The sequence below is a fragment of the Typopeltis vanoorti genome, chromosome 8 (assembly GCF_054136105.1).
Source record: "Typopeltis vanoorti isolate ZY-2024b chromosome 8, IOZ_Tvanoo_1.0, whole genome shotgun sequence".
NCBI lineage: Eukaryota > Metazoa > Arthropoda > Arachnida > Uropygi > Thelyphonidae > Typopeltis > Typopeltis vanoorti.
Genome location: NC_143556.1, coordinates 125,981,124 through 126,006,874, shown reverse-complemented (window position 1 = coordinate 126,006,874; position 25,751 = coordinate 125,981,124). Strand labels below are relative to the sequence as shown.

Sequence of the window (25,751 nt, the reverse complement as noted above, 5' to 3'; positions counted from 1 at the left end):
TAGTCACATATTTTGGCCAGAGGAGATGGAAGGAAATGTATTAAACCGAAGGAAATTTGATCCAGGAGGTGTAAAAGGCAAGAGTATTATTAGTGGCTAGGGCGCTAAAATTGAGGGGGGGGGGTTAGGAATCTGCAGCCATAAATAACAAATTTTATGTAGGTTAGGGAGTTCCATTGTTTAAGGCACTTAATAAAGCCACATATGCATTTCTGTGTGATAAGGAAATGTTAGAGAGAGAGAGTGAGTGAGTGTAGGGACAAATGATTAAAATAGTGTCAGGATTCTGGAATGTCAAGTACAAGGACAGAATAAAGAAATGCACTCTGAAGAGCTTTGCAGATAGGAGATGATATGGCAGACATGATAGTTGGTGAGAGGAGACTGTCAGATAGATATAGGGAAACAGAGATATTGCATAAGGTAAGAGATAGTGAGAGAATGAGATGCCAACCTTGGACCCTGTTAAGGGTCATGTAAGTAAGGAAGCAAAAAGAAGCATAACAAAGCGAATGAACGAACTGCCAGAATGGATAGCAATTGATCCAATATTCAATGTTTTCAAGGCCAGATATGTTTATATATCATGGTCGGAGTGAGTTTGGTCTCCCATGAGTCTTCTGACTCCATGGAAGACTCAAAAATAATACCATGTTTTTTTTTTCCTATGCTAACTTTCTTAGAGAATAGAGTCTAACAATAAACAAAAATGCATATAAGAATATATTATATACAGTAATAATATATATAATATATAAACAATATATTTTTATATATAAACAATATAAGTATATATAAAATAGATTTAAATCTATTTTATCATGGGAGTTTGGCCTCCCATGAGTCTTCCGACTCCATGGAAAAATCAAAAATACCACCATGTTTTTTCTCCTATGCCAACTTTCTTAGAGAATAGAGTATAACAATAAACAAAAATGCATACAACAATATATTATATATATTAATAATATATCTTCTTCTTCTGCAGCTTCTCCCACTTAAGTGGGGTCACAGTTGATAATGAGTCTCCTCCACACCTTCCTGTCTTGGGCTGTCACCACATCCAAGTTCTTCATCCTCAAGTCCTCTTCTACCAGCTCCCTCCATCTCTTCTTTGGCCGCTCACGCTTCCACCTTCCTTGCACATCCATCTGCATGACCCTTCTTCCCACATATTCGTCCTCCCTCCTCATCACATGACTAAACCATCTCAACCTTGCCTCCTGTATTTTCGCTCCTAAGTTCGTAACTTTCACTGTTCCCCTCACATAGTCATTGCTCAGATGATCCTTTCTGGTCACACCGCACATCCACCTACGCATTCTCATCTCTGCTACTTCCATCCTACTGATGTTATTTTTCCTCAGGGCCACAGTTTCTATAGCATATGTCATAGCTGGCCTCACTACTGTCCTATAGATTTTGCCTTTCAGATTGATTGGCACCCTCTTATCGCATAACACCCCAGCCATCTCCTTCCAGTTCCTCCAACCCGCTTGTATCCTGCATCCCACTTCCTTCTCAGCTCTGCCATCTTCTTCTACTGTTGAACCTAAGTATCTAAAGTCTCTCACCTTTCTGATGATATTTCCTTCCAGCTCCAGATCTATCTCCTTTCGACCAGCGCTCACTATGCAACACATATATTCTGTCTTACTTCTGCTCAGTCTCATACCTCTCTCTTCCAGTACTTTTTTCCATCTTTCCAGTTTAGTTCCTGTTTCTTCTCTTGAATCTGCACACAGCAAGATGTCATCTGCATACAACATTGTCCAAGGCACATCTCCTCTCACCTTCTCTGTTACCACCTCCATCATAATATTAAACAGAAACGGACTTAATGCTGACCCTTGATGCAAGCCAACTGTTACTTGAAAACTTTCTGTCTGTTCCAGACAGGTCCGAACAGTTGTCTTCACATTTCTGTACATTTCCTGCACCAACCTGACATATTTCTCCGGAACCTTCTTCTCCCTCAGACACCTCCAGACTTCTTGCCTTGGCACTCTATCATATGCTTTCTCCAGATCAATAAATGCCAGATGTAGCTCCCTTTGTTTCTCTCAATACTTTTCCATCATCTGCCGTAACCCAAAGATAGCATCTGTTGTTGATATGCCAGGCATGAAGCCAAATTGTTTCCTTTGCAATCTCCACCTCCTTCCTCAATCTACCATCAAGAACCTTTTCTAGGATCTTCATTGTGTGGGATATCAACTTTATATTATTATTTATATATTATATATATATTAATATATATATATATAATATATAAATAATATATTTTTATATATAAACAATATAACTATATATAAAATAAAACAAGAAAATAAAACAATAAAATAATGTCTTTTGCTCAAAATCTCACAAAAATTGCTGAAGTAACTTTTAATCTGGTCTATAAATATTTTAGACACATTTGATGCAAGTTTTATTTAATAACATGCAACTAACTTTAAATCTAAATCAGATTCGGCATTTTTTAAAGTGGTCTCTAGAGAACAGCAATATTGCAACAGCTTTTCCTTCAGCATTTGGAGAGAGCTTTCATGAGTAGATAACCCTGGAAGCATCAGCAAGGAAAGACTTCGAAAACTCTTAGTAAAATCTGCTCCAGTTACTTCCATTGTAGACAGGAAATCTTCAACTAGCAACCTGAGAGATCAATAAATGAAACTAAAGAACTGTTATACAGAATTACGAACTTTAATTACTAAACAAAATGATGAGCTTATTTAAAGCTAAATAATTAGGTACTTAATCAAATATTGGATAATTGATTAAGTACCTAATTATCAGATCATCCATAATACTAGTTTAACCTTTTGTAGGCAAAAAAGCCCCTTCAAATTCTATGGCAGGTATCATTACAAATAATATTTAATTTTACGAAGCGGATTCCAGAAACAGTGTTAACACCCATGTTGCACAATATCCAGCCTTTAAAAGCCAGTCATGAAAAGTAAATCAACTATATTTATATAGTTAAACCTTATCAAATTGAACTAATAAAATGTGAATATATAGATGCTTGGGCAGTGCTCATGTCTTTTAAAGAGTCCACACTAAGGCAACTTGTGAATGCCGAGGAACGTATTCCCAGCTCTCTGGTTAACTTACAAAACTTTCATAGTTTCTACATTTGGCTTTGAAATAATGCTGGATCTAATATCCACTTTGCTTATGTAATATTTATATATATTTTTATTTTAGTTGGTTAGGATGTTTTGGATGTGTATCAATATTAATATCAATATTGTATCAATATCAATTTTAAAGCCAATACCCAATGATGGGGTACTGACTTTAAAATCATCATGCTATGTATTTCTAATCATCATGTTATGTATTTCAAAGAATGAAGCTCAAGAGCATGTGTACGTGTGTGTGTATATAAATAAATAAATACAATGTTTACTGTGAACATATAATTATACACAACAGATACAATTCAGTATGTTAAGTTATTCTGTTTATTTCTCTAAGGTGATCTGAGAGTCATGCTCTGTAGAATTTCAATCAATGAATAATTTTGAATATACCGTATATATATAAATTTGTATATATGATCCTTATTATTACATATAAAAAGTAATTAAATGATCATTCTAAGAAATGCAAATTCTTGTACGAGGGTGGTCTGAAAAGTTCTCAGCCTCGACCATAGATGGCAACATTATTGGGAAGATTTTTTTTTTTTTTTTCTAAGTTGGTACATCTGTCATAAGCATCCATGTGAAATTGCAAGTCATTCTATCAAGTAGTTTGTTTTATACAGCTGTCTGAAGCAAAAGTGTTGTCTGTATCCCTTGAAATGGATAAAATTGAGAATCGAACAGTTATAAAATTCTCTGTGAAAGAAGGTTTAACGTTAAAAGAAATTCATTCAAAGTTAATAAAAGTTTACGGGCACTCTTCTTCAATTTTGACAATTAAGAAATGGACTGCTGAGTTTAAATGTGGCCGTACTAACCTTGATGATGATGAAGACGTGAAGGACGTCCAAAACGTGTAACAACACTAGAAATCATTGATCAAGTGAACGATATGGTACTGGATGACAGGCGAGTCAAAGTATGTGAAATTGCTGAGACTATAGGCATTTAAAAAGAAGAGGTAGGATATATTTTGCATGAAGAATTGCAAATGAAAAAGCTTTGCACAAGATGAGTGCCGCACTTGCTCACAGCAGATCAAAACGCACTCGCATGAAAATCTCTGAACAGTGCTTGGATCGTTTTAACAAGAATAAAACTAATTTCGTGTGTCGATTTATTACTATGGATGAGACTTGGATTCACCATTACACACCAGAATCCAAACAGCAGTCAAAACAGTGGACAGAAACTGGTTGTTCAGTGCCAAAGAAGACAAAGCCAGTTCCATCAGCAGGAAAGGTCATGGCATCGGTGTTTTGGGATGCTAAAGGCATTTTGTTTATTAATTATCTTGAAAAGGGTAAAACAATAACTGGGGAATATTATTCTGATCTTTTAACAAGACTAGACGAAAAAATTTGTGAGAAAAGACACATTTACAGAAGAAAAAAGTCATCTTTCATCAGAACAATGCACCTGCCCACAATGGGAAAATTAAGGGATCTGCACTATGAATTGTTGGAACATTCACCCTATTCGCCAGATTTGGGTACCTCTGACTTCTATCTCTTCCTAAAACTCTTTCTCGCAGGTAAGCATTTTTCTTCGGATCAAGAGGTGATTGCAGCTGTAGAGGGACATTTTGTAGATCTTACTGAGAACCACTATAGGGACGGGATAATGGCACTGCAGCATTGCTGGAATAAATATATTCATCTTAAGGGAGATTATGTTGAAAAATAAAAATAATTTTGAAATTATAAATTTGTTTTTTTATTATTAGGCGAGAACTTTTCAAACCACCCTCATAAATAAATTTATACGTTAGTTATAAATGACTTTAAATTTTCCAGGAAATGGCAATGTATAATAAAATATTAATTAAAAAACTTTAATCAACACTTTCCAATATTTTGGCAATGTTAAATTGCCACTTTCTGGGAACATAAAGCTATGATATGTGCATGCAGTCCCTAACAACGAGCAAATTAGGCTGAAGAAGGTAACTGGCATTGGTCCTAGAGTCCTTCTTACCACTCAGGTCTACAAGCAGGTTAAGTTGGGTTGTCTTGAATGTTGGGCTGATGCTTTTAAGATGCACGCTTCACAAATTTGGGGCAGTCTCATGCACCGAAATTTGTTCAAAAAATCCAGAAAATATTAAAACCAGTTAACCCCCCCCCCCCCCCCCCCCTCATAACAGAGACCACACCGTTATCACCATTATTCCTTATATCGGGGCACGTCTGAAAAGCTAACAAAATTCCTAAAAAAAATGACCTGACTACCTGTTACAAAACCATACAAGAAATTGGCATCCCTTATCAGCTACACCGAAGACCAGCCACTTTCCCTAGTAAACTGTTCTACTACAGTTTAACTGTAGTAGAACAGTTTACTACAGTTAAACTGTAGTAAACTGTTGTTTACTACAGTTTTGTTCAGATATCCTGAAATTAGCTGTCCTGCCTGTCAAACAGGCAGGACAGCTAATTTCAGGATATCTGAACACAGAAACTACATCCGGTTTCACCAATACAGCCACTCAGGACTTGCAGACCATTCACTAGATACCCACCACAGAATACACTGGAAGAAAGCTACTTTACTAGCCTGCAGCAAATATAAATATGAAAGATTATTCTTGGAATCAGCTTCAACTCTAAAAACTTCCCCAAAACAAATTTAGGTGCATGAGACTGCCCAAAATTTCAGAAGTGTGCATCCTAAGAACATCAGCCAAGATAACCTTTAGGACTCTAGGACCAATGCCAGTTGCCTTCTTCAGCCTCATTTGCTTGTTGTTGGTGCCTGTGTGCACATATCATAGTTTTATGTTCCCAGAAGATGGCAATGTAACATTGCTGCAATATTGAAAGGTACTGATTAAATTTTTTTTTAATTAATATTTTCATATACATTGTCATTTCCTGAAAAATTTAAAGTCATCGTTAAGAACTGCATTAAACATAAGTTAAAGAAAATTCTCACTCTAATTAAATTAAAGATGTCAAGAAATTATATTTTTGTTTAATCCTTTATCCAAGTTTAAATAAACAAAGTTTCCAACTGAAGTATCTTTTTGACTATGCTACTTGTACACAGACCAATGGCTTCACATTAATTACCTTAGTGTCCCTTCCCATATTGCATAGCATTATACACCCAAAAGGACGTATGCTTTGTGTTATGGGATACTAAGGTAATTAATGTGAAGCCATTGGTCAGCTATACTTCACACACAAAGTTTGTTTGCTTACACTTGGATGGATAAAGGATTAAACAAGAATATAATTTCTTGCATCTTTAATTTATTATCAAGTGAAACAAATTTTCACCAACTAGCAATAATCCAGAGTATTTCAAAAATATAGTGTTACACCTTTTCACTTGAAAAGCATATGACTTTTGCATTCTTTCAGCATTCATATTCCTTCTGGATCTAGCTTTCACTGATGAGACCTCAAATAAAGGTCTAAACCACTCTGGGTAGTGGCCTTATCCATTATGCATAGCATTATGCACACCTGAAAGGATGCACACTTTACATTATGGGATACTAAGGCAATTAATGTGAAGTCGTTAGCCTCTATATACAAGTAGTGTATTCGTGAAGAGACTTCCCGTGCAGCTTTATTTGTTTTTTTAATTAATTAATTTATTTTTTATTATGTGGCTCCCACACATGAAAGTCTTATTTGTCCATCTATAGTACATCTGTACCATGAGTGAGTCAAAGATTTTTTTTTCTATTTTTAATTATTTTATATATATATATATATATATATATATATTTTTTTTTTTTTTTTTTTTGGTATTTTTATTTATTTTTCTACCATATCTGGAAACCATGCTCTAGAGACTAAACGTGGAACTTTTTCAAGCCACTTCAGGTCTCCAATAAGTGGAGTGGTGGTCTCACACCTCATCTCCCACCCATGCCTATGGATTCAAACCCATGACCTGTTGGTTGGAGAGCAGTTATGCTAACCAGGCTGGCAATTAAAGGATTAAACAAACAAGAATATAATTTCTTGACATCATTAATTTAATTTATAACCAAGTGTTAAGCTTTCAACAATTCTCTCACTTTGATCCTCAGAGTTGAATTCAAATTTGAGGAATACTATACAAAAGAATTTTTTAAACATAGCATTCAACTAAATGTTCTGTAGTTTCAATTTACTATACTGGAACTTCCTTTGCAACATATATTCCGTAACTGTGTGTATGAATGAATTACAAATCCATTCATACCTCTGAAATTCATCAGAACAACCATAAAAGTAAAAAAAAAAAAAAAAAAAACCTCACTTGACCATACTTGCATGTATCTTCTAGTAAGAAAGCTACTTAAACATATCCTTCATTTTACCGAAGTAGGCACGAAGAATAAATACTCCGGCAATGACAAAGCGATTCCAAGAAAAAGAATTTTACTGCAGATTCAATCTTGATTCATGGAATGTATACCACTTGGTTCAGTTAAGGGCATAATATTCTCATTAATACAGAAAGGATCGATATATTGTAATATCATTCAATATTAACTTCTAGTTCTTCCTCGGAGAGCAGATAAAAACACATAAAAAATTCTCATAGATCACAGAATTAAACTCGGTAGTTTTTTCCTGTTTCTAACTCTCCTTCTCTTGTTTGCATTCTTGTTACCTAGTGACAGCTGTTCTGAAAATTGATGACTAATGTGTATGTCCAACTAAGTAGCACAACTTTACTTGTATTTTAATTCCTAAGGATTACAACATCAAGGTAAACAAGTAGATTGTTTAAATACATTTAAATTTCCTTTGGTATTGCCACCACTTAATCACGTGGTGATGTCAGTAATGCAAATGTGCACAACTGCATTAATAAAAATAAACATGCATACATACACACACATATATAGGGCTTGACAAATATGCTCACCCAGTTGTCTGTGACAAGTGTGATAACCAGATTTTGTAAGTGGCAAGTAGCTGCAGAGAACCTCTGTAGCTCAGTCAGTATAGACGAAGCCATTAAGTGAAAGACCTGGGTTTGATTCCTATTTCTTTCGACTAAAGGTGAGTTAGCCGGTCTCATATGGAGGTAGGGTTTTTTTCCCCACCTGGAAACTCGGGTTTTTCGTTCCCCCAGAACAGGCAAACCAGCCCTGTGAACACACTTGGATTGCAGTCATGAATATGTCCCAGCTATATGCCAGTCCTGAACCCAGACAAAATTACGGCGTTGAGGAAAGCAATGGTGAACTACCCTGTAAAAAAATCTCACAGGAATACTTTGTGGGCAATGCCTACAAAGTCACCTATGGTTGGAAATGACTGAAAGGGAAAACCAGGAAGTAGCTGCAGGCTGGACAAAAGAGTAACTTTTATTTAATTTTGAAAAAAATCTTTATCTTTAAGAAAACACAATAGAATATGCATTATAGAAAGGGTCATTCTGGTAACAAAAATATTAACAAATTATATTTTCAAAAGGAATCAATATTTTTGCCATTCTTTCTATTCTTATTATTTATTCCTTTTTTGGAATAGTTCTCAAATGAAATGTTGAACAAACAATAATACAGCACCACTAATCACTTCATGGAACTCCTATTAACTTACTGAGATATATCATAAAAAGGGGAAGGGGTTCTTGAGTGAGTAAATTTTTTTTTCCATGGTGAGTAAGATTCTGTTATATAATTACTTTATCATTAACAAAACTTATTCCTATTTATGAAATTTATGCTCAGTATACATTATATAATATTGTAAAAATGAACACAAGTACATCACAATTATGTGAGTTTTACAACAGCACAATGTTTCAGAGAATTTTTTATTTGCTCCATTGTCTGACTATGTTCACTGGGCATCTACAGATGCCGTATGGTCACTCCGATGCTTGATGATGTTCCACACTAGGCCTCGCCACGTAGTCCTGTTGTTTGCCCTTCTGGCAGCCTCAACTCTCTGAAGATCAGTCACTCCACACACACGCCATCCATCCATCTCACTGATGGTCTACCCCTGCCTCTTTTTCCAGCAACTTTACCTTCTATTACTGTTCTGAGAAGTCCTCCTTCCATCCTTTCTATGTATCCAAAATATTTCAACTTTCTTCTGTCAATATCCTTAAGGAGCCTTAAAGTTCTACTAATCTTTTCTAACACCCATTCATTTGTACGTCTTTCAGTGTATGATATCCTCAACAGCCTTCTGTAACACCACATCTCAAAAGCAGATATCCGTTTCTTATCTGACTTCTTTAGGTTCCAAGTCTCACATCCATAAGTTGCTGTTGGAAAAACAACTGCATCTAAAATCCTCAACTTTGTTCCCATGGAGATAGATCCATCCTTCCAGATTTTAGACAGGTCTCTGACTGTTGTTTTAGCCATTCCTAACTTTTTTCAGACATCTTCTGAACAGCAATTCTTCACATTAATAATGGATCCCGGGTACTCAAACTTGCTGACTTCCTCAATTCTTTCTCCATTAAGATACATTTGTTTGTCAAGAGCTTCCCTGTTTGTTTTTCCTTTGAGAACAATGATCTTTGTCTTGCTAGAATTGAGTTGAAGTCCTCTGTTATTACTGATCTTGTTAACTTTGTCAAGAATTAGTCCTAGTTCCTCCATGTCATTACAAAGGAGTACTGTATCATCAGCATACCTCAGATTACTGATCAATCTACCTCCTATCATAATTCCTGTCCTGAGCTCATCCAATGCTTCACGCATGATGTCCTCTACATATATACTAAACAAGTGAGGAGAAAGTAAACATCCTTGTCTAACTCCTTTTCCAACTTGAAGCCAGTCAGTCAATCCAACACCTGTTCTTACTGTGGCTTCTTGCTCCTTATACAAGTTGGCTATCAACCTGATAGTGTGTTGAGGAAAACCCATTCTTTTCATTACTTCCCACAGTTTCACATGCTCAACACAGTCAAAAGCTTTAGAGTAGTCTAAGAAACACATTACCAGAGGGAGTCTGAATTCTTTATATTTTTCTATGATCTGTCTAAGGCAAAGGATCTGATCTCTGGTGCCCCTACCTTTCCTAAAACTTGCTTGTTCCTCGGGCATCTCTGCCTCAACTTTGGCCTCAATCCTATTTAGCATGATCTTTAATAAAATTTTGCTTGCATGAGATAAACTAATAGTTCTATAATTCTTGCATGCCTTCATATCACCTTTCTTGTGTAGTGGTATGAAAACTGACTTCTTCCAGTCTCTAGGCCATGATCCTGTCTCCCATATCTTGTAATCAATCTATGAAACACTCTTATCCCTCCATTCCCTGTGGCCTTAATTAACTCTACTGGTATTTCATCTGCACCTGGGGCCTTATTGCTGTTGAGCTGCTTAACTGCTCTTTCAACTTCATGCCTAAGTGGAGGAGGTTCCAAATCAAAATTTTCTTGGTGGGAGGACTCCACATTTTCTTTATCCACTCTGCTCTACAGTTCCTCACAGTATTCTTTCCATCTGTTTTTGATTTCCAACTCTTCTGTTAGTAATGATCCATTCCTGTCTTTGATGACATTCAATTTAGGATTGAACTTGTGCTTTAAGTCACGAACTAAATAAAACATCCTTTTATAATTATGCCTTCTCATCTGGAACTCTATTTCTTCACATTTATTAGTATAGAACTTTTCCTTGTCCTGCTTGATGGCTCTTCTGATTTCTCTATGTAATCTTTTGTCTTCTTCGGTCCCTGTGTCTCTTTGTTTTTCCAACCGCCTTCTTTTGATTAGTTCCCATGTTGAATCTGATATCCATGGGTCTCTTGGTTTTCTTATCGGGCCGAGATACGTCTTCGCTGTATCCTGTATTATCATCTTGACTCCTTCTCAAAGCATTTCTGGTGAGATTTTCAAATTGGTCTCCAAAAAATCATCCAGCCAAGTTGATGTTTCTTCTGTGAATCCACTAGGAATTACTCTAACATCCAATCTAGTGGAATGTGCCTGACCTGGAAGTTTTCAGAGTCTTAGTCTTACTGTGGCTCTTACCAGCTGATGATCTGTACCACAATCTGCTCCAGGACAAATATGCACATCAGAGATGCTTGTCTTCCACTGCTGGAGAGCCAGGATGTAATCAATCTGGTGCCTTGACCTATCAATGTTGGATGTCCAAGTATAGGTCCGTCGTGGATGTTTCTGGAAGCAGGTATTGGTAATAACTAATCTGTTAGCACGGCAAATTCCAACAGTCTTTCACCATGGGTGTTATGTTCACCCAGACCAAACATGCCACACTCCAGCCTGACTCTCATACTCTTTCCCACTTTTGCATTTAAGTCTCCTAAGATGTACAGTATGTCTCTCCTTGGTAGGCAGTCCAAAACAGTTCGTAAGTTTTCATAGAATTCTTCGCTCTCTTCTTCAGGCCTATCCATGTGGGGAGCATAAACTACCACAATTGATACATTGGTAGGCTGAGCCTTAAGTCTAATGAAGAGTATCCTATCATTAATGGGACGAATATAACCAAAATGGCTTCTTGCCTGAGTTGTCTTCAGTATCACAGCTACCCCATGATGTTTTGAGTCATCACTTGAGTAAATAACTAGCTTACCATCCTGTCTTTTGAAGTGACCTTCTCCATTACATCTGGTCTCTGTAATTCCCAAGATGTTAATTTTATACCTGTCCATCTCTTTACAGACAATCTCAAGAGTACCCATCTGTAAACCCCAGACATTCCATGTACCTATGTAAAATTTCTTTCTAAGATTAATCTTATACATTCTGTGTTGCTCATTCACAGTATCACTGACTTCTCGAACAGGACCCTCTGCCTGAGCCCTGAACGCGGCTCTGATTATTCTGCGCGACAGCCGATGCAGCATGGTTATTAGGCACAATCATAGTAGCATTTTGGAGTGAAGTCACTGCAAGAAGAAAGTGGTAGGGTTGCAGAGGCCCTTTCCACATAAGATGAAATAGCAAAACAGGAAAGATTCACCCCTAGCCTTCGAATACTCTAATAGCATTGGGGGGAATGTAGCAAGAAGAAAAGAAAGAAGGAAAGAAAAAAAGGGGACCAGTCTACAGATAATATAACAGATGTATATTACATGAAGTAAGGCATGGTCCAGCATCAGATACCTCGGGTTTGCCATGCCCGTACTCACTAAAGTGAGCCCTTGAGGAATTTGCTCCATTAGAAGCTATAAAATAAATGGCAAATTGTTGATGAAGATTAATAACTTCACATATCTGCTCATTTGTTAGGGGAATGCTGTCTTATGGAATGGTTAAATGATGACATCAAATGGCACATAACAAGAATTTTAAATTAACTTAAATGCATGGATAGGCTTATGTGTTCGTCACACATGTTGAATTGGATTTAAATGGTATTAATGTGAACACAGATTGAAAAGAAAATAACTATTTATTAAATTAAATAGCTAATATTTTGCTGGTATTATATCCAGCATCTTCAGAGCACACAAACAAAGTTCATTACAAATGCAAGACAACCACAATTCGGTGTGACAGTGGGGCTAGTATAACTAATTGCAGTGTGCAACACAAGACTAAAGTCCTAATACGGCGCCACCTAAGTTAAAAAAAAACAAAACAAAAAAGGGGTGCCTAAGGGTTAAAGCTGTATAACTGAGACCTCCACATAGTCTTTAGAGGAATGCGGAGAACAACCAGGGCTTCTAACCTAATGTCCAATCCTAACCTTCTCGTGGTGCACCCAGCCAAATAGAGGCTGTCAGGATCAGATCTACACTTTATGACAAACAGTCGAGAAAGAATGGGAATATAACAAAGATCTGTATTTAAGTTTTGTCGATTTGGAAAAGGCATATGACAAGGTGCCAAGAGAGAAGCTATTCAATACGCTACAGTTATATTGTCAATGGGGAATTATATTGCAATACTTAATCTTTATTTGAGTTGTAAGTCAGCAGTTAGAATTTAAGGAAGTACAGGAAGATGGTTTAATGTTAAATCTGGTGTGAGACAAGGATGTACATTATCCCCTCTGTTATTCATTATCTATATGGATCACATTATGAAGGAAAGTGGTATTAAACATGATATCAAAATTGGAGATGTTAATGTCAGCTCTTTGCTTTATGCGGATGATATTATACTTCTAAATAAATCCACTACAAGTCTGCAAGATTCTCTGACTAAATTGAATAACTGTTGTAATAGATATGGCATGAAAGTCAGCAATAAAAAGACAAAGACAATGAAAATAGGCAGAATCATTGAAAATGTCAAATGTGTTGTGAATGGAGAACCTGTGGAACAAGTGAAACATTTCAGCTACTTAGGCACGATTTTTAGAGAAGATGGTAAATTAAATATAGAAATAGACAACTGAATCAGCAAAGCTGGTATGGTGGGAAGTCAATTGAATAAATTCATATGGAATAAGAGAGAAATTAGTTGGAACACTAAATTAGCTGTATACAAGACAGTGTTCAAACCAGTTTTAACTTATGGATCTGAGAGCTGGGTCAGAAGTAAAACACTTGACCAAAGATTAGAGACAGCAGATATGAGAGTCCTGAGAAAGATTATAGGCGTGAACAGATGGCATCAATGACAATATTATATTAAAAATGAGGATATTAGGAAAGAACTTGACATTGTCAACATCCAGGAATGCGTTAGCAGAGCTAATCTCAGGTGGTATGGTCACTTAAACAGAATGGGCGAAGAAAGATTAGCAAAACAAGTGTTCTCTGCCAGGTTGGCAGCAAAATGACCCAGAGTAAGACCAAGATATAGGTGGATTGATACTATACAAAGTGCCTTAGACAATAGAAATATAAGATCTGATAATGTTGGAGTCTTGACAATAACAGACTGATTTGGAGGAAAATTGTAGATAGGAATTTAGTAACGATGTAATTTTTTTCATGTAGTACTATCATATCCTGTACATTCCTTGAGGGTACATGGCAGGAATTTGATGATGAACAAAACAAAAACAGTAGTCCAAAATTTTAAAAAATAGTAGTCCAAAGTTTTGAAAAAAAAAAAAAAAAAAAAAAAAAAAAAAAAAAAAATATATATATATATATATATATATAAAATTAAATTAAAATAAATAAGTATTAATTTGATCTTAGGATGACTGTCTCCGAAATCTTTAGTAGATTTATACAGCCATACTTGTTTAGGTTTGGCGTATGTTTTAAAGCTTCTGTTGATTCCAGGAACAACCTCTCTGACTTGTAGAAGGAAGCTTTTGTGCAGTACTTTTGTTTTTTTCCAATTGATCCTGTGTACTGGAGTATCCAAAGCATGGTTTGCCAGACCCGACTTGCCATAGAAAAAGTGCCGGATATATTTTTTGTGTTCACTGAGGCGGGTGTCCACAGTTCTTCCCGTCTGTTTGTAGTAAGCTTGATGACAAAAACAGGGCACTTCATAGACTCCTGGATGTCACAAAGGAGTGAATCTGTCCTTAGGTGAACAGATGAGAGTTGCCAATTTCACATAAGGTTTAAATACGGTGTGCAGTTGGTGTTTGTTCAGTACCCTAGATATCTTTTCAGATGTGGCTTTAATGTACAGGATAGTGATAGTTTTGTTGTAGTCTTCTGTGGTAGATAGTGGGGATTTCTGGGTAGCATTTAATATTTTATCTATCTTATGGGGATTATAGCCATTGGTTAGGAAGGTGTGGCACAAGTGAGAAAGTTCAGCAGTGAGAGCAATGTCATTGGAACAGATTGCTCTAGCTCTATGGGTTAGTGTTTTTAAGATACTATATTGTTGAGAAGGGTGATGGTGTGATTGTTTGTGTAAATATCTCCCTTATGTGTGGGTTTTCTATAAACCGAAAATGATAAGGAACCTTCTGGAAGACATGTGATCAGTGTATCCAGGAAGGGCAGGCAGTCACTGGCTTCTAGTTCCATTGTAAAGTGGATTTTAGAGTGTTGGCTATTTAGATGCACTAAAAATGTATTCAATGTGTCTGGGCCATGTGGCCAAATAGCAAACACATCATCAACATAGCATGGCCAGATACTAGGTTTGAGAGTGGCTGTGTTGATAGCTAGCTTTTCCAGATGTTCTATCTAGAAATTGGCAAAGGGGGGGGGGGGATCCCATAGCTGTCCCATCTAATTGTTTGTATATTTTCCCTTTCCATGTAAAATAACCTGCCTATATTGAATTTAAATAGATGAAATATATATGAGGGGAAAATCACGATTTCCCCCTGATATATTTCATCTATTTAAATTCAGTATAGGCAGGTTATTTTACATGGAAAGGGAAAATATACAAACAATTAGATGGGACAGCTATGGGATCCCCTCCCCCTAGCCAATTTCTACATTGGGACAGTCATCCTAAGACCAAATTAATACTTATTATATAATTAATGTATTATTTATTTTTATTTTGTTTTTTTCAAAACTTTGGACTACTCTTTTTCAAAACTTTCAAGGACTACTATTTGGATTACTATATTTTTTTCAAAACTTTGAACTACTGTTTTTTTTTTAAACTTAGATGGCACCGTATTAGGACTTTAGTCTTGTGTTGCATGCTGCAATTACTTGTACTAGCCCCACTGTTACACCAAATTGTGGTTGTCTCGCATTTGTAACAAACTTTGTTTGTGTGCTCTGAAGACACTGGATATAATACCAGCGAAATATTAACTTTTAAGTTAATATTTTGCTTAAATAGTTATTTTCTTATCAATCTGTGTTCGCATCAATACCGTTTAAATCCAATTAAATTAACTTCATTTTCATAATCAATTATTCATAAGACATAAATACTGATTCTATGACTACAATTATTGTATGTATCTGAAAAATCTTAAACAGTTTGCAGTTTACAAACGGCTCTTGCTTTCTGGAGAAATTACCCAGCTTTATGCAAGCATTTTGCATCGAACGATAAATATAAGGGCTTTTTAAACCGACTTCTCAAATTGGAATTTTTAAAAGATCTAGCATTAATGATTGATATCCTTCAGGAATTATCATATCTGTCAGAAGGACTACAAAGTCACAATATAAGTATTATAAGGGCTAAGTTAGGAGTTGGGCTTTTTTTTTTTTTTTTTGTGCTCGATGATGCAAGCCCTTTGTTAAAATTTCCATAGCTCACCACTGTGTATACTCCAGATGATGACCTTAATAGGAAGGTTAAATGTCGAGGAAATTAAAGAAATTATTTCTAACACGGTGGTAGTCTCCATAATTTGTTTAAAATGAATACTATATATTTGTTATAAGAAAATGTTAGATATACAAATTTTTTTTGAAGAATGTTCACCAGTACTGAGAGAAAATGTGGTACTGGTCATTTCCTGTTTAATTATGTTTCCATGATCTGATTCCTATGAAATTTTGAATGCTAATTTTATAATGTGGTCACACAAGGCACTAATTTTGGTGGAGATTAGATCTATGGTTCTGGCAGACCAAGGAGAAGCATATAAAATTAGACAAATAGAAAGGAGAAGTTACAAAAAAAAAAGCTTTACACTTCAGCATGCTCAGTGAACAAAGCTCTCTCTCTCTCTCTCTCTCCAGACACTTATCATTAAAAAGCCATTCAGATGCAGTCCATCAGCATTGTACATATAATTCTTTCCGTCAAACAAAGACCACAGATCCACAAATTCTACATCATTCCTTTTGCACAATCTACATAGACTCATTGGCTATTAATGCTCTCCTCAAATTGTCTCTATCATAGCATGGTAGGAAACTTACAATCTTCACATTTTCACTCTTTTAACAATTCCTTTATATCCTCTCTCATAGAATACTTCTTGCCTCTCAAATCATTTGTGTAAACCAAGACAATTTCCTTCGACTTACCTTTTTGTGACTGGATTGCATGACTAATATCGTGAAAATTTACTCACCATATCATAGTTATAGTGCCAAATCACAACATTTATAGTTACTTATTTTAAAACTTTAAATTCATTTAAATTCAAAGTGTTGCCACACTTCAACTTACTTATCTTCATCCAGATCTTTCATTATTAAGCCAAGCTATTAAAAAAATAAAAGAAATTTCTTTTTAATTACAAGTGTTTTAATTTATTAATTTACATTAAGTTTCTCTGCTATTTTCTTTTTATGCCTTATAATAAAATAAAATTGAAACATAAAAGAAATATTGTACTTTCATGCTATGATTAGCTGTTGCTTAGAACAGAAATGGAAACTGAACTGATAAAAGGTAAAGGGAAATTAAATATCCAGGTGCATAACAGAAATTATAGCAACTTTCACTAGCAAACTCAGAGATTAAAGAAACAGTTTGTTAAACACCGAATTTGCTAGCAAAAGTATTTAATTTAATATTTAATTTCCTGTAGTATATTTCCTTATAACATCAATGTTACTGCCAAATATTAATTAAAATTAAAAATTAATGGTATGGAGTTTTGGCTGGAATTTTTTTTTAGCAGTTTGTTAAAACAAGTAGGTTCATTATAATTCTGTTTACTATAGCAAATGAATTTACTATAATTCAATTTATTATGCCAAGTGAATTTGTTAATGGTTTTTGCTATAGAATTCTACTGATTGGTACAACTTGGAGAACGTACACAGTTAACTCTAGCAATATTACAACTCTTATTCATCTGATAAAGAAATTGGAAATAGTTATGGCTAAGGGGAGGGAGAAAATCCCATGTGACAATGGTTCTGCCAGACAACACTGGAAGTAGTATGTTCCACCTGATCCCTGGTGGAAGAAGGAAATAGTCATAAAAATAACAAAATAAATAATTCGAAAATGAAAAAAAATCTACAAGTATGCAGCCAGAACTACTTTAGTTTAAGTATTTGTCACTAAAATCTTACATTTACTCACTAAGTAGATCCATGTTTCCTTTAATTGTGTAAGAATTGCAAGTCTTAATCAAGAAGTAAAAACCAAACACTATCAGGTGGTACGTGCCTTTTTTGTGTACTGTTTTTAAGGTGAACCCATTACACAAGAGGTTTCATAATCCACATGGAAACTAGCCATTTACTAATGAGACCAAAGTGATCAGGAGTGGCAGTTTGTTAACAGTGTGATCTTTGGCCATAAATATTTGTTTTTTTTTGGAAAGAATGAGGAGAAAAGAGCTTCTCTGATAAATACTTGCTACTTTCATATAACAAACCACCTTATATACCTTTAGTGTTCTCATAATACGTTTTCCAACCAACAGGCTGTGTGTTTGAATCCTACCATGGGTAAGGATGCTTATGATTATCTTTAAGTGGTAGAATTTCAATGCCTTGTGTGACACAACAATCCCAATTACTGGAAGACAACTTGAAAGAGTTCCATATTTAGTTTCTAGAGAAGGGTTACCGGATAATATAAAAAAATAAAAATTGATAATAAAAAATTCTTTAACCCACCCACATTACTATTAGGTTTAAAACTTTTTGTTTGTAGAAGGGACTAAATATTTTATTATTATCCAGGCAGTCAGATTCTTGAAGGTAAGCCAGCTGTCATAGTTGTTCTTGAATTCATTCAGAGTACTTGCACACACAACATCCAATGGCAATCCATTCTAATCAAGAACCACTCTATCCAAGAAAAATCTTGCTGTCATCTACTTCTTGACAGCATTCATTATTAACTTCCAAGGATGCCCTCTCATCCTTTCCCCATCCTACATAAAATGAAAAATTCCATCTACTGATATCCTGTATAACCCTTTCAAAAGTTTGTAAGTCTCAATCATATCACCCCTCTTTCTTGTGTTTGTTAGTATATGTAGTCTAAAAATTCTCCTTCTGTTTTCATAATCAGAATTCCACAAACCTATCATTTTTAACAATCTCCTTTGTACTTTCTCCTGTATCCGAATAAATGGAAACCAAGAGACCAGGTGCACAAATGTACAAGTGAGGTGTTATCAAAGGTGTGATCTCTGGTAATTATAAATTACCAGAGATCACACCTTTTCTGTTCATTGTAAACATGCAAAATGATTTCCTTATCTTTATATATTAAAGTTCATTTTAGCACTGCAATCATCCTCTGTGGTGTATTTGCAACCTTTGCTATATGAACCTTGAATTTCAACTTCTTACCTACCAAAACTACTAATCCCTAGCCTGATCAGTTTCTAACATAATTCCACCAATATAATGATATTGGATGTCTAATGACACAATTGTGATTAGATATCCAATGACTTTACATTTACTAACATTGAACTGATAGTAACTGAAATGATAGCAATAACACTGAACTGATGAATTGTGGGTGAAAATGGAATTTTCACCTACAATTCCAGCCTATTCAAATCATTCTGCAAGTATTGCATATCAGCTGCTTTCCTGATTATCCTATCTCAGCAATATCTGTATGTCACCTTTCAAATCCGTCCCAGTGTCATTAATATACGGACTGAATAACAATGAACCAAGAACTGATCCTTGTGGTATATATACCACTGGTTACATTAAATCTTCACATCTCTCCTATACCATTTTTTTTTTGATATATATCTTCATCATCTAGCCATCCTCTTATCCATATCAATATTTTAAAATTTAATCATTCCATATTCTTCAGTTTACTTAAGTCCTCCATGCTGTATTCAATCAAAAGCCTTAGCAAAATCCAAGAGTATCATTGTGCATCCATTTCCACTGTCTAACTCAATGGTCACAACAGTATAGAACATGAGAAAGTTTCTTAAATGTGACCTTTCTTTAGTAAACCAATGCTGTTCATTGCAAAGCAAGATTCTCTGACAACCCGTTTCTGAATGCGAGTCCTTATCAACTTATCCAAAATCTTCACCACTACTCCAGAAATACTGGTAGGTTGATAGTCGGATACATCAGTCTTTGCACCATCCTTGTGCAATGAGATTACCATACATTTTTTCCACTCCTGCAGAATTTATAATAGCCTGGTCAAAAGAATAACTAGTTCAGATGAACATTCTTTTAGCATCTGTGTATAGTCCCTATTGCTGAATTCTTATTCAGTTTGAGCAACACCTCTAATACCTCTCCCTCATACACTTGAGTTTCTTCATTTAGTGAAAAGGTAGCAGTGAGCACAGTGTTGCATACATTGTGCTCACTGGTTGATAGCTTTTAGTAAAATGGGTGTTCATTAACTGAACAATCTCTTCTGCATCTGTCACCCACATATCATCTGCATTTAGTAGAGTTATTCTTTCATATTCATTCTCTCTTCTGGCCTACCCCATATAATTTTCATAACTGACATCACCCTTATGCAAACATGATCAAGTTGCTCATGTTTGTACACATTCCTTCCCCATCATCCTTATCATATGAATCACTTGCTTAATAAGAGTACACATCCATTCTACTCTTACCCTATTTATTCTTCAAACTCTAGGAACATGTTCCAATAATGCATCAATTAAGTATTTTTTTAAACACTTCCCATCCAACTACCAGTACTGTAACACAAAACCCAGCATATTCCTCACTTCGTCATAATTTCCTGCTTTGCAGTACACAGCATACAACGTTTTCTGAATAGAACATTCATAAACTTAGCCACTTCCGAAGCCTGTACCACATGATCACCGTCACCAACTGGAGGCAGAATAGTTACATCTTTAACCACGCTACCGGCCAGGACGTGTATATATATATATATATATATATATATATATATATACGTCCAAGTTACCATGGATGTGAAGTGCATATTAAAATTGTAATACCACTGATATTACATTGAAATATATGATGGATACGAAGTGTATGAGGATGTGTCTTTGATGCATAATGGCCGGTAAGGTGAGGTGGTTAACATAACCCCCTATGATACTATAATTAATTATAATGCTATTAGACTGAGGAAATTGTATCATAACAGCTCAATAGATTCAGTTTTGGTCTTCTTAAGATATTTTACAGCTACTCAATTAAAGTCTACCATTATGATTACTCTTTTTGTACCCATTGTCTTTATTTGGTGATGCAATTCTTTGTTACTATATTCTATAATGGTGACATTCTATAATAACGTCACCACTGAACTAGACAAGAGGAATAGATACACCATGATGCTTTTGGAATTTGCTAAAGTTTTTGACAGACTACAGCATGGAAGACTGTTGCATAAATTGGAGAATATGGGTGTGGATTACAGAATATTAGCATGGTTAAGAGGAGGACTGACTAACAGATATCAAAATGTGGTATACAGGGGAAGTGAGTCTGCAAGATTTAAGGTAACCAGTCCTTGGTCCATTGCTATTCAATCTGTACATTAATGATATTGGGAAGGATTTGAAATGCAACATACAGTTATTTGCTGATGATGCAAAGATAGGTAGGGTAATCAGGAATGCTGCTGATATGCAGTACTTGGAGAATAATTTGAATAGGCTGGAATTGTGGGCATGGGAAAATGGATATCAGGTCAATGTCAGTAAATGTAAAGTCATGCATTTTTGTATGATTAGATATCCAATGTTGTATTATATTTGTGGGATTAAGCTAGAAGAAACTGATCAGGCTAAGGATCTTGGAGTGTTAGTAGATAGGAAGTTGAAGTTCCAGAAGCTATATAGCAAAGATTGTAAATAACTCAAAAAAATAATTACAATGCTGAAATGAACTTTAACATGTAAAGATAATGATGTCATTTTGCCTATTTATAATGCCCTGACCAGACTTCACTTGGACTATTGTGTGCAGGTCTGGTCTCCTGGTTTCCGTTGCAATTCTGATACAGTGGAGAAGGAGAGAGAGAGAAAGAGAGTGCAAAGGAGAGTGTTAAAAATGATATCAGAATTGTGGAATACTGATTATGAAGACAGATTGAGAATTTGTAGACTGCAGACACCAGCAAACAGGAGAAAAAGAGATGATGTGATCGAGACTTACAAACTTCTGAAAGGGTCGTACAGAATTTCAGTTGACGGAATTTTTCAATTTATGGAGTATGAGGAAAGGACGAGAGAGCATCCTTGGAAGCTGAGAATGAATGTCACCAAGAAGGACGTGAGGGCTAGATTTTTCTCTCAGGGTGGTGCATGATTGGAATGGATTGCCAATTGGATGTTGTGAGTGCAAGAAATGCAAATGAATTCAAGAATAAGTATGATAGCTGGTGCATGTAATATGTGACCTCCCTTGATGAATCTCTGACTCCCTGGAGGTATCTCTTAATAACAATAATAATAAATGGGGAAGTTTGAGGTAGTCAATGAGTTAAAATACCTAGGAGTAACAATAGATGAAAAATTTACCTTCGACAAGTGCATCTCAAATGTTGCTGAAAAAAGCTTACAAATAGTTAACTTCTAGCAAGTCAGCAAGGATAAAGTGGGGATTAGACCAACAAGTGCCGAAAACAATACATACTGAAGCTATACTACCAGTGATATCTCATGCTGCACCTGTTTGGAAATATGTGCTAAAATCTAAGAAAATCTGATAAATGTTAAACACAGTTCATTGCCTTATAGCCATATGAATAATTAAAAGATACAGGACAATATCTTTTGAGACAGCTTGCATTATTGCTGGTCTAACCCTGATCTACTTGAAAATGCAAGAATTTTCTCTTACATATGAAGTTACTTCAGGAAGATATAACAGAAATTCCAACATTGATCCAAATTGCTACGAATGTCTGCTTCTCTACAGTAGGTGGCCTCACCCAACAAAGAAAACATATTAAGGAGAAGGAAATAACTTAAAGACAAATTTCATATATACACACACACACACTGACAGAAGCAAAGCCAAAGGAAACATCGGTTGTTCTTTGATTGGATATTACAGACAGTCCATTATACAAGAATGCTGCTCTAGACTGCATCTCCTCTGTTCTAACAACCAAGCAGAACAACTTGCTATAGTTCATTGACTTACATATCTCTGGTAATTAGTACTCAACATCTCTCTTCAAAGAACAGCAACAATTTACAGTGACATCAGAAGCACTATAGATGGAATAAAAAACCAGAACAACCATATAGTGTTAATAGAACAGACAAGAAATCTGGTTTGGAATCTCTCTCGAGGGATGAGAAATCAAGTTCTGCTGGTGAAGGCACATACTGGGGTAGCAGGAAATGTGACAGCAGATCAGCTGGCTAAAGAAGCAGCTATAAATGAACAGTTAGAAACAAGTTACTAAAAGTACCCAAAATCTGCTATAAAAACACTTATAGAAGAAATAAGCCTGAACTTGTGAGAAGAATGAAAACATCTAAAAACGGATTAACAACAAAAGAATTCTTTCCCAGTATCAGAAGCAGACTCCAGCTTAAAAAAAACACACCATCTCTCCAGGTTTAACCACACTACTAATGGGACATGGAAAATTAAGACACCACTCACACAGATTCCATATCCCGTTTACCATCATGCATTGTTGTCCACGCCTTCAACAGAATGTCGATCACATACTTTACAAATGTCTGCTATTGGACTCCATTCAGATGCCTCTAATACAATATGTCATCACTTCTGGAGACAAGTAGCCAGTGTGAAAACAGACTTATCCAAAAGTATTACTCAAAATTATTTAAATTTGCCAATAAGATGAACTTCCAGTTGTTGTAATGCAACATAAATTACTGATATTGTGTGAAGAATATATACATATAGATATAACAATTTAAATGTAAATATGAATATTGATGCAAAATTGTAAATATAAATGTTAGTCAGTACTTGGAAGCAATATGTAATATATGCAATGGAGCAGGTAGGAAATAAATTACCTCTTGGTACGGTTAAACACACACACACACACGCACGCACACACACGAATTTGTCGATTTTATATAGATGAGTTTCAAACCCCAATTTTTTTTTTTTTTAACTAAAGAACACTGTTATTATGATCAGTCTTTTATGAAAATATTTTTTCTATTATGAAAATAATAGAAAAAGGGAAGCAGCTTTGTCAATATTGACACAAGGTTGAAGTCTCATGATGACGGTAAAGCTTGTGATTAGAAAATTGCAGATGGCAATACACTTTATCGTGCATGTCTGTAATACTGCAGAGCAGAAAGCAACTGGAGAAACAACTGCTCTATTCTCTCTCCAGACTAACCACCATGGCAAGCAAATCTACACAAATGGTCCCATTCCTGGCATCCCTTAAATGGGACAGGAATGTGAAGAATCTCCGGGCTCAAAATGGTGTGTTTCTTAAAACTAGGAAAACCTGGAATGTCAGAACCCGGTATGAAGCAGGTAAGCTAAGAAATGCTATCCAGGAAATGAAAAGACTTGAAATTGGATTTTAGGAATGAGTGAAGTTAGGTGGCCAGGATCAGGCAAAACTCAAGTTAATTATTATTATTACGGGTGACTCCAGGGAGTCCTTAGATTCATCGAGGGGGGCACTAAACATCATGTCCACACAGCTATTCGACATTCTCACAGTATCTATCATACCTTGCCTTGCACTCATTCACTGTCATAACACTCACAACAGACTCTGGCAGCTTATTCCAATCATTTACCACTCTAAAAGTAAAGAACCCAGCTCTAACACACCTGCTAACCACACTCTTGCCCAGCTTCCATAGATGTCCCCTAGTTCTCCCACCACCAGTCCTGATCTCAAAAATATCCTCTGAATTAATCCTATAGAAACCCTTTAGCAATTTGAATGTCTCAATCATATCTCCCCTATCAACTAATTTCTGCAACCCACAAATCTACAACCTGTTCTCATAAGGTTCATTCCATAGACCTGCTATCATCTTAGTCACTCGCCTCTGGATCCTCTCCACCGCCTCCCCATCAAGAAGAAACCTCGGTGACCAAATCTGGGCACAGTAGTCGAGATGAGGTCTTATCAAGGCTCGGTACAGAGGTACAATAACTTGCTTGTCTCTACTCGTCAAAGTATTTTTCAACATCCAAGTGAGTTGATGAGCTGATTTATCCACTTTTGCAATGTGCCCCCTAAACTTCATCTCCCTATCCACCAATACTCCCAAGTCCCTGGCCTCATCAATCTCATGGAGTACAGTTCCACCAATGTGGTATACTGCTGCTAATCTTTTCACCCCAAAATGCATAACCATATATTTTGTCATATTAAATTGACACCCATTCTCCTTAGCTCAGAACTCCAATCTATCCAAGTCTTCCTGCAAGACTTTGACATCTTCTGCATTCACTACTGCCCTATCCAACTTTGCATCATCAGCAAACAAATGAACTGTTCCTCTTAGATCCCTCCCTATGTTGTTAATGAACAAATTAAACAGCAGTGGTCCAAGAACAGAACCCTGCAGCACACCACTAGTCACAGGCAGTCTTTTGGACTCTACTCCTGAATAAACTACTCTCTGATATCTCTCCATCAACCACCCACCTATCCATCTCACCAACCCTATATCCATTCCCATATGTTGTAGTTAATGGATTAGAATTCCATGTGGTATCCTGTCAAATGCCTTAGCCAGGTCCAGCAGCAGCATCCCTGTAAACCCATTACCCTTATCCAGTTCAGCCATCACTGTGTTATAAAACTTGAGCAAGTTACTGAGGCATGATCTACCCTTCACAAAGCCATGCTGTCCCCCGTACAGTATCTCATTATCATCAATCCATTCCTGTATTTTTCCCTTGACTACTTTCTCCAAGACCTTGACAACGACTCCTGATATGCTGATCTGTCGGTAATTTGCAACAG

General features: G+C 35.9%; 1 protein-coding gene across 2 annotated transcripts in view; it reads right to left on the bottom strand.

Annotated features, from left to right (window-relative positions):
- The window catches only part of LOC150104335 (protein adenylyltransferase SelO, mitochondrial-like), a 205,194-nt gene that overhangs the window by 56,833 nt on the left and 122,610 nt on the right, over positions 1-25,751 (bottom strand). For both annotated transcript variants that reach the window (XM_090396300.1, XM_090396299.1), the window contains exons 8-9: positions 17,076-17,110; positions 2,455-2,655 (exon numbers count right to left, since the gene is read on the bottom strand). In XM_090396300.1, coding sequence (XP_090252426.1) covers positions 2,455-2,655; positions 17,076-17,110 — 236 coding nt within the window. The remainder of the gene's footprint in view (positions 1-2,454; positions 2,656-17,075; positions 17,111-25,751) is intronic.